The sequence below is a fragment of the Austrofundulus limnaeus genome, unplaced genomic scaffold, assembly GCF_001266775.1.
Source record: "Austrofundulus limnaeus strain Quisiro unplaced genomic scaffold, Austrofundulus_limnaeus-1.0 Scaffold12, whole genome shotgun sequence".
NCBI classification, from domain to species: Eukaryota; Metazoa; Chordata; class Actinopteri; order Cyprinodontiformes; family Rivulidae; genus Austrofundulus; species Austrofundulus limnaeus.
Genome location: NW_013952414.1, coordinates 2,375,271 through 2,385,008, shown reverse-complemented (window position 1 = coordinate 2,385,008; position 9,738 = coordinate 2,375,271). Strand labels below are relative to the sequence as shown.

The 9,738-nt window shown below is 38.9% G+C and overlaps 2 protein-coding genes across 3 annotated transcripts in view; both read left to right on the top strand.

Annotated features, from left to right (window-relative positions):
- The window catches only part of abhd10b (abhydrolase domain containing 10, depalmitoylase b), a gene marked incomplete at its 5' end in the record, with an annotated part of 6,144 nt that extends 4,331 nt beyond the window's left edge, over nt 1–1,813 (top strand). The window contains 2 exon segments of the mRNA XM_014002264.1: nt 226–363; nt 1,085–1,813. Coding sequence (XP_013857718.1) covers nt 226–363; nt 1,085–1,426 — 480 coding nt within the window. The 3' untranslated portion in view covers nt 1,427–1,813.
- tagln3b (transgelin 3b) overlaps nt 1–7,717 on the top strand; it is an 8,509-nt gene extending 792 nt beyond the window's left edge. The window contains exons 1-5 of one of the 2 annotated variants that reach the window (XM_014002267.1): nt 4,793–5,610; nt 6,246–6,453; nt 6,964–7,138; nt 7,217–7,319; nt 7,399–7,717. In XM_014002267.1, the coding sequence (XP_013857721.1) occupies nt 6,274–6,453; nt 6,964–7,138; nt 7,217–7,319; nt 7,399–7,540 (600 nt within the window). In that variant the 5' untranslated portion in view covers nt 4,793–5,610; nt 6,246–6,273 and the 3' untranslated portion in view covers nt 7,541–7,717. Of the gene's footprint in view, nt 1–4,792; nt 5,611–6,245; nt 6,454–6,963; nt 7,139–7,216; nt 7,320–7,398 lie in introns of those variants that run through there. The other variant, XM_014002265.1, reaches the window with a different exon arrangement.
- Nucleotides 7,718–9,738: the final 2,021 nt, after the last annotated feature.

Here is a 9,738-nt window from a genome sequence, read left to right as displayed (position 1 = left end):
CGAACCCTTTGTACGAACAAAAGTAAGAGAAATTTAGGAGAAGAATACGAACATGTTCTTGCATGAGGCCCATTGTGTCTACTTTTTTCTCCAGCAGAGGGCGCCATGTCACCACATCTGTAGCATTAGCCTACTGTTTATCAGCTTATTTATTTATTAATACTGTATATGTATATGTATATTTTATATAAAGTGTTGTTTGTGGTGTTTCCACTGTTTCTCTAGATTTTAGTGGGGTCCAGTATGGGTGGTTGGCTCATGCTTTTAGCAGCCATCGCAAGACCTGAAAAGACTGCAGCTCTGGTGGGCATCTCCTCTGCAACGGATCATTTTGTTACAGCGTTCAAGTCTCTACCAATAGAGGTGGGGGCATGTCTTATTATTGTGTTGATGCTGAGTCAGATTTTAGACTGATTTTCTGTTTAGAGTTTATTCTTTTTACTTTATTTAAAATTTCCCATAGAAATATATTAAAATCTGTTTAAATCCTACAAATCAGAAGGAAAACTACTTTAGTGTACTTGGCTCTGTCATTGTCTGTTTTAGCTTCTATGATTTTGAATATTTTAGCTCTTCAATACACCTTTTAGATTTTGACTAAAATTTTGTAGATTTTAACTTTTATCTATGGTTTTGCTCATTTCAAATTTTAGTTATCATTTTGCTCAATTTAGCTTTTATGGTTTGTAAATACATTTTTTGGAGTTTTAAACCTTTAGCCACCTTTTTCTGATTTAAGCATTTAAATCATTTTAGCTGTGATTTTGATAACAAGCGATTAGCTAAGAGTTTGTTCATTTTAGTTTTTAGTTACTGTTTGGCTGATTTTAGCTTTCAGCTACTGTTTGGAGGTTTAAGATTTTAGCTACAGTTTTAGTATTTTTATACACTACAAATTTTAGCTTCTGTTTTTTTTTGTTTTAATTTAAAAAAATCAGGTAACAATTTAGTCTCTAATTTATTTTTGTCAGTCTTTTGTCAGCATTCACTTCCCTTTTGGCAAACTTTTTTGTGCTGCATTTTATTTATTTATTTCAATACATTTATTTTTTAAGTGAGATCCTTTCTGCTTTAAAATTCCCAGACTCGCAAGGAGTTGGAGGAAAAGGGGGAGTGGACCCTGCCATCCAAACACTCAGAGGAAGGTTTCTACAAGTTTAGCATGGACTTCCTGCGTGAAGCAGAGAATCACTGTGTGCTTCAAAGCCCCATCCCCATCACCTGCCCCGTACGGCTCATCCACGGCCTGAAGGACGAGGACGTCCCCTGGCACATCTCCATGCAGGTGGCAGAGCGCGTCCTGAGTCCTGATGTCGACATCATCCTCAGGCGAAACGGCCAGCACCGCATGTCTGAGAAGGACGACATCAAGCTGATGGTCTACACGATCGACGACCTCATAGACAAGCTGACCACCATGGTCTGAAGAGGAGGAGATGTTCCTGACTGTTAGCTGGGACGTTAGCCCTCGAGGAAATTACCAAACAGCGGCATGCTTCTTTGCCAAACGTGACCTTTGATGCATCAGTTCTTCGCCATAGTTTTCCATCACCTAGTTCTTACCGTGCAAACCATGATCAGAGGGGTTTTGCTGCACCCTTGAATCTTCAGGATACTTTTGTATGTTTCAAGTTATTGTATAAAGTGTTACCTTGTCATTATTGTCTTCATTTTCTGCTGTTTCTGCCACTGTTCTTAGCGTTTAGCTGTTTCACCTCTGAGTAGACACTAAACAAGTCTTCCTGTGCCTTTTTATCCTCCACTTTTCATCTATGTTTGGCCAATAAAACCTCTGCACACTAAAGTGCTGCTTCAAATATGAACCTTTTTGTACAAACACCTTTACAGCTGCAAGGAAAAAAATGTTGAACAATTATGTTTGGTGACCGATGGTGACCGACTCACTTTCACTTTTATAGTTTTGTGTTTTATAACATGATAAAAATAGTTTTTTTTTTAAAAATAATCTTAAAAGTTAAGGAATTGCAACCTTCAGTAAATGAAAAATGGTTAATATAGAGTCCAAAAAGTGAAAATGCACTGCTTTATTTTCTGGTTTAAAAAGACCTTTCTCAAAAGAGACATTTTATTATCATTTTATAAATCAAAAATATAAAAAACATTATTATTTTGTTTATTAAAGAAAATAAAATGTCTCTTGAGAGTCTTTTTTTAAACCAGAGTCAAAGAAAGTGGAAATGTTTATTTCCCCATTGGGGAACCCTTACAATAGAAAATGATGAATAACTGAGTTAGTAAAAGTTGCATCTTTTAAGGACATTGCTGATTTCTTTCTGCTTTAGTGTTTTAGCACAAACCTAATGAAATACATTCTTAAATTCCCCTGTTTTGTTAAAGCAGCACAAAATGTTCTGCAGAAAAAAAAATACGTTAATTTTTATTCAATGAACCACAACATGGTGCAATATATGTCTTGTGTTTTATTCTAATTTGAAAAGCAGATGTTTTAAATTGTCCTAATTGGAAATGAAAGAGTCCCCTTTTGCATTAGCAGCAGTAAATTGCTGTGCAGAAATAAAATAGACTAATGCAGGAAGAGGCGGGGATGAAAGTGTCAGAACTGAAACATGGAGCAGACATTAAAACAATCCTGTCAGGCAAAAATCTGGAAATATTTCATAGATTAAACGGTGAACAATAATACATTTGCAGAGAATTTGGGTCCAACACTATTCAGCGTGTTTAAGCTTGCCTCTCAGGTTTATTTTTGTTGTTGCTTCGCTTCACATCCCCGCTGGCCTTTAGTTACTGAGGTCTGTTGAATGGATCCACTGAACTGTTGATTATTAACAAGCAGCTGCTTTAAGCTCAGTGGGGCAAATCAAGCACTTATCTCCCTCAGGTCATCTTATAACTGCAGCAGTGACCTTTAGGTTATGACAGAGCTCTGCACTCACTCACTTTTTATGTCTAAATTACAAATGTCAGTCCACACCATGAGAGGGGCCAAAAGGGTTGTTGCACCAATTAATACATTTTTTACTGTGAACACAAATGCTTCAAAAGATTAGGCATTGCAACAAAATACTATGAAGCTTTTAAATTATTCACAATGAAACAAAACAAATGTTGAAACTGATAAACGAAACATTTGGGAAAAACTCAAGTATCTACTGGCCACAACAAAAGGCTGAAACTGCTGAAAGGGCATGTTGCAAAAAAAAATGAAAACCACAGCATTAAGTCTTCCGAAAGAGGAGCGGGAGCGTCCAACTTTTTATCACTGCACAAAGCTTGCCTCTCTGTTGTTATAGGGGTGCATTGACCTCTGACACGGGCCGCCTACAGTAAAAGCTCCATCAATGCAAAAACACTGGATGCATACAGCGGGTAAAATAAGTATTGAACACATCACCATTTTTCTCAGTAAATATATTACTAGAGGTGCTAATGACATGAAATTTTCACCAGATGTTGGTAACAACCCAAGTGATCCATACATACAAAGAAATCAAACCATAAATGTCCAGAAATGAAGTTATTTGTAATAATGTGGAATGGCACAGGGAAAAAGTATTGAACACATGAAGAAAGATAGGTGTGAAAAGGCATGGAAAGCCAAGACACCAGCTGAACTCTCAGTAATTAGAAAACAAGCCTGCCCYTTGTCAGTGCAAGTTAATATCAGCTGGTTCAGTCCCAAATGATGGCCAGGTATCACACAAGAACCATCTGATGATGGGTAAAAGTAAAGAGCTCTCTCAAGACCTTCACAACCTTATTGTTGCAAAGCATAATGATGGCATCGGTTACAGAAGAATGTCTAAACTTCTGAAGGTTCCAGTGAGCACTGTTGGGGCCATAATTCAGAAGTGGAAAGAACATYATTTCACCATAAACCGACCACGACCAGGTGCTCCTCACAAGATTTCTGACAGAGGAGTGAAAAGAATKATCAGAAGAGTTGTCCAAGAGCCAAGGACCACTTGTGGAGAGCTTCAGAAAGACCTGGAATTAGCAGGTACGTTTGTTTCAAAGAAAACAATAAGTAATGCACTGAACCACCATGGCCTGTATGCACGCTCACCACGCAAGACTCCACTGCTGAAGAAACAGCATGTTGAAGCTCCTTTAAAGTTTGCTGCACAACATTTARACAAGCCTGTGTAATACTGGGAGAATATAGTCTGGTCAGATGAGACCAACATTGAACTGTTTGGAWGCCAGAATACACATCATGTTTGGAGGTCAAATGGCACTGCACATCAGCCCAAAAACACCATACCAACAGTGAAGTTTGGAGGTGGGAACATGATGGTGTGGGGCTGTTTTTCAGCATATGGTACTGGMAAACTTCAAATAATTGAAGGAAGGATGAGTGGAAAAATGTACAGAGACATTCTTGATAAAAATCTGCTTCCATCTACCAGGATGATGAAGATGAAACGTGGCTGGACATTTCAGCAAGACAATGAGCCCAAACACAAAGCCAAGGAAACTCTCAGTTGGTTTCAGAGAAAGAAACTAAAGCTGCTGGAATGGCCCAGCCAATCACCTGACCTGAATCCAACAGAAAATCTATGGAAAGAACTAAAGATCAGAGTTCATAGAAGAGGTCCACGAAACCTTCAAGATTTGAAGACAGTTTGTGTGGAAGAATGGGCCAAAATCACACCTGAGCAATGCATGCCACTAGTTTCTCCATACAGGAGGCRTCTTGAAGCTGTCATTGACAACAAAGGCTTTTGTACAAAGTATTAGATAAATTTCAGTAAGTGTGTTCAATACTTTTTTCCCTGTGCCATTCCACATTATTACAAATAACTTCATTTCTGGACATTTATGGTTTGATTTCTTTGTATGTATGGATCACTTGGGTTGTTACCGACGTCTGGTGAAAATTTCAAGTCATTAGCACCTCTWGTAATATATTTACTGAGAAAAATGTGACGTGTTCAATACTTATTTTACCCGCAGCAAAATATTTAGCAAAGTTGGTTCCTAAATGTTTACAGACTTAAAAGAAGATCAGGTGTTTCACAGAGACCCTAACATTTTTTAGATGTGTTGCTGCCATTAAGTTCAAAGACATTTTTAATGTTCCGTTGTGTATAAAATACGGGTTTGTGAGATTTGCAAATCATTATTTTGTTTACATTCACTACGTCCAAACTTTGTCATGATTGTTTCACAATGTGTGATAAGAAATAAATTCTAGTGAGAACTCAGTTTAAGCTGAATTTTGTAAAAGCCAAACAAATAAAGTTAGTGGTGAAATTAAAGCAGTGATTTAAATCTCTGGACTCAGGATCTGGTGAATTCTGCTGACTCTCAGTGAGGATAAGGTCATATTTAAGGTGGTATCGCACACATTGTTCTGAACTGGACATGAGGACATCGATATGACGCATTCACGTGTTTGCTGAGGGTCACTTCATCAGAGGTGTGGGTGCGTCTGAGCGTCCCCTCCTGGAGGAGCCGCGTATAAAACCAGTCAGCCGCCCCCTCCCGGACAGAGTCCGGTCCGGTCTGGCCCGACGCGGTCGTGCTGTGTGCTTTATGGATGCTTCAGCAGTCCGGCACCGTCCTCAGCTCTGTCCAGCTCAGCGGGATTAAGTCGGGAAGGCCGTGACCGCTCTGTCCTCCTCCGTAAGTCTTTCCTTTATTAATAAACCCGCGTTCACTGCGCGTCAGAATTGACGCGTTGCGTTTAGAAACATTTGTCGCAGTTTTATGCGCTTTTTTTTTTTTTTTTTTTTTTTTTTTTGGCAGGTGCATTCTGATTTGGAAACAGTTTTTTAAAAGCTGCAGTTATCTGAAGAATCGTGGACGTGTTAAAATAAGCTGGACTTTATTTAAATAATCCGATTTTAACTTTTGGAAAATGTGATGCACTGAGGATAAGATCAGAGTAAACGCGGACCGTAAATGCGTCACAGGACTGACGTAATTTTACCAAACAGTGTTGCATGCTGGCTCTGTGTTTTCTCCCAACTTTATGCTAAAACATCCACATCACCGCCTGCTCTGGGTCGGAACATCCCCAGCTCAGCATCATGAGCCGGAAACAGGCTGTTGTTGCCATGGCAATAAGAGGGCATGTCTCTGCCAAGGGACCACACCCTTCTGTGGCCCTCCTGGATGCTTCTGTGCGCATCTCAAAGAAAGGAAAACCTGCTGTCGCCCACTTTAAAACAAACACTGAGCCTCTGGTTTAAGCTCATTCTAACATATTTTAAATGAAAAAAAAAAATAACTTCACCTTGTATTTTCATTTATTCCAGCTGCACAGATTACAGAGAGACATCTGCCATGGCGAACAGAGGGCCCAGTTACGGACTGAGCCGAGAGGTGCAGGAGAAGATCGAGCAGAAGTACGACCCTGACCTGGAGCAGCGTCTGGTGGACTGGATAGTGGCCCAGTGTGGAGGGAATGTGGAGAAACCACAGCCGGGGAGGGAGAACTTCCAGAAATGGCTGATGGATGGAACAGTGAGTGGACCGTTTGCTGCTTAAAATAGAAATATGTTGAATTATTTAAGGTAGAATATGAACGCTCTGTCATAAGGTAGGAAGTTTGGTGATGTAACCCGCTATAAAAAGCAACTTTTCCCAACTTAAACAGGAATTTAAATACTTAGTTTCACATTGAGTATTTCTGGAAGACTTGCATAAAAACCCTCATTTTCAGCTAGCAGTTTAAACCCATGTAACAATGCAACAATTCTACAACTAAAATAAATTATCACTTTATTTTAAAAAATCGTCACTAATTTCTGTTGATAAAACTCATTTTTAAACATTAAAAAATATCTTTTGCTCAGCTGTTTTACTCAAATCAGCATTATTTTTCTGCTCTTTCATGTGATTTTTCATCTTGTTAAAGCGATAGGAGCATAACTTAATCCGGAAAGATTAAACTAATGTGTTCATCCAAAACTTGGTGCAGCTTGTTCACAGAAATCTGGTTGAAAAAAGCTTTCTGACCTCCGTCTTTCCCAGATCCTGTGTCGACTCATCAACAGCCTTTATCCAAGAGGGAAAGAGCCCATCAAAAAGATCACAGAGACGCAGATGGCCTTTAAACAAATGGAGAAGRTCTCCCAGTTCCTGCAGGCGGCAGAAGCTTACGGAGTCACCACCACAGACATCTTCCAAACTGTGGACCTCTGGGAAGGTAAAGAACTTCACTAACCAGATACGTTCCCATAAATGTTAATCTGTGATGACGTATGTGTTATTTTGCTCATTGCAGGAAAAGACATGGCGGCAGTACAAAGAACCCTGATGGCGCTGGGTAGTTTGGCGGTCACGAAAGACGATGGTCTGTACAAAGGTGACAGAGACTGGTTCCACAGGTATGGAGCAACAACAACGACAACAAAAGCTTCATAAATTCGCATTTTTACATAAACTGTACTTTTCGTTGTCCTGTAGGAAAGCTCAAGGATATCGACGAGAGTTTACCGAAGAGCAGCTGCGTCAGGGACAGAGTCTGATCGGCCTGCAGATGGGCAGCAACCGTGGGGCTTCCCAAGCCGGAATGACCGGCTACGGCATGCACCGTCAGATCATGTAGACCACCCAMCAGCTAACACGCCCCCACCCCTCCTGCTTCCAGACTTCCTTTTCTACTAATACCACAAATGTTGTAGCTCCAAAACTTTCCTAAGCTTTGYAGCACCTTCCATATTAACCTCAGTCTCCCTGAAAGTGCTGCTTTTTCCCCAGAAGTGTTTCCTTTGATTCTTGAAAACAAAAGGAAAATGATGTCAGCTGCTGTAGCTCTCATTCTGTTTGTCCTTCCCTCTGAAAGAATCATAGTCTTATCATTTTTGAGGTGATGTTGTCAAGTAGTTATAGGTATTAGTACCTTATCATGGAGTCATGGAGCACAGAGTGAGAAAAGGGCAAAAGTCTTCTTCCAGGCTAAGCTAATAGCTAGCCAAATGAAGATCAATTTCTTTGACCTTTAAAACTATTTATTTTCAAAATATCATATCATAGTGAAATAACGCTTTATTAGCTAATAATAAACTTCTTTTGGATGACATAATTTGTTTAGTTTGTTGCTGTTTTTTCATTTGAGCACCAGAAAAATCAGCCGTTGTTCAGCTATTTGTGCAGCATGGTTATTGTTCAGTTTAGGAAAAAAATAATAATAAAACTAAACAGTTGTTAAAAATGTAGACACTTAATATTAACTAATGACTCATTCTTTCACATCTGTATGYTGATTTTGATAAAGACTTACTTTTCAAGCCTAAAGATTTAGTATTTCTTAATGGGCCCTGGCTTGGCTAGCCATTAGCTTAGCCTGGACAAAGACATCTGCCCTTTTCTCCACACTGTACTCAGTCAGTGATGTCATGGCAGATAAAGTACTATAACTATTTTACAGAGCATAATCTAAAAATGACCAAACTATGTCTTTAATACTTTCAGAGTTCACGTTTACTTGATGTGAATCTCAGTTGTTTGGTAAAATCTCATAAAGTTTAAAATAATACACAATAAAGCCATCAGTAATGTACACATACTCTCAGAGATACTGTAACTGTTACAGCATGCTGTATGTACTGTTATTTTTAAAGTTTTGTATGTTTTACTTTAGGGGCTATAGAGCTTACCATTGCTGTGTTATTATTTATCCTTAAAGGGATAGTTCACATCTTTTGATTTCTGTAGAAAYTAATATCTGCAACAGATAAGGTATTAGTTTTTTATAACTTTGCCACAGAACCCCATTTCGAGAGTTATGAACTATCCCTTTTGGRTTAACGAGGCTCGGTAAGTGATGTTGAGTCTGTTCTCTTGTCTGAAGCCTTGTTGCAGTATCTTCTGTAACCAAATCAACCTCACGTTGTGCCTGGTTTGGTGGACTTCAAACTCTGGGTCCTGACGTTCTGGTCTCGAATGATAAATGAGAGTCATCCGTTCTGAGCCACGCCCTCGTTATGTTTTATGTTAGGTCGCATTAWTTTGTCCGTGCTGTGTCTAATTTGCGCACAGTGAACAAGTAAATGTGCAATAGCCAACATGAAGTTTTTGGTGCCAGTTAAACCACACTGCTTGAATGAACACTTTTACGTGTGTTGTTTATATTTTTTCAAATGTATTTATATCTGGAGGCTTGAGAGAAGARCTGTGGAAAAAGAATAAAGAATAAAAGTATGAAGAAAACAAAAACATTTGTTTCGATCTTGCATRATGCTGAGGTTGGTGTGTTGTGTTGGTTTTATGTTCCAGCCACTCCCTCAGCCTTTCCATGTGCCCAATCTAATAAAGTGCCAGCAGTGCAGCAGAATGATTTAGATGTTGGTGGCTGCTTCAAGCCAGAGTAACAGTGAGTCTTTGTTTAGCAGCACAATGTGAAATCCCTCTAACTCATCTTAGCTTTAGGTATAGAAGGTATTGAAAACAGAAGATCCACCAAAACTRCTATTAAACTCTTTAAGCAAATTTTTCTGTTTTACCGTGACTTAAGGTTTTTCTTCATTTTGTTTATGGAGTTCTGCATGAAAGTAGCTTTAATCATGTTGCTCTGATATTTATTTCTTAGCCTAACTGAAACAAAAAGCAATTATAAGAATGTGAGAAACAACAGATAATTGTTAAAGGGATACTTCATGTGTGTTGCAGTCGGTTTAAAAATGTTATTAAYAATCAGTATTTTACCTGTTGTGGACACCTTTTTGAACTAAACCAATTTGGATAAATAGTGTTTCAGTTTGACTAAATTGATGAGCTACTGGTTCAGTTGTGATGAAGGCCAAA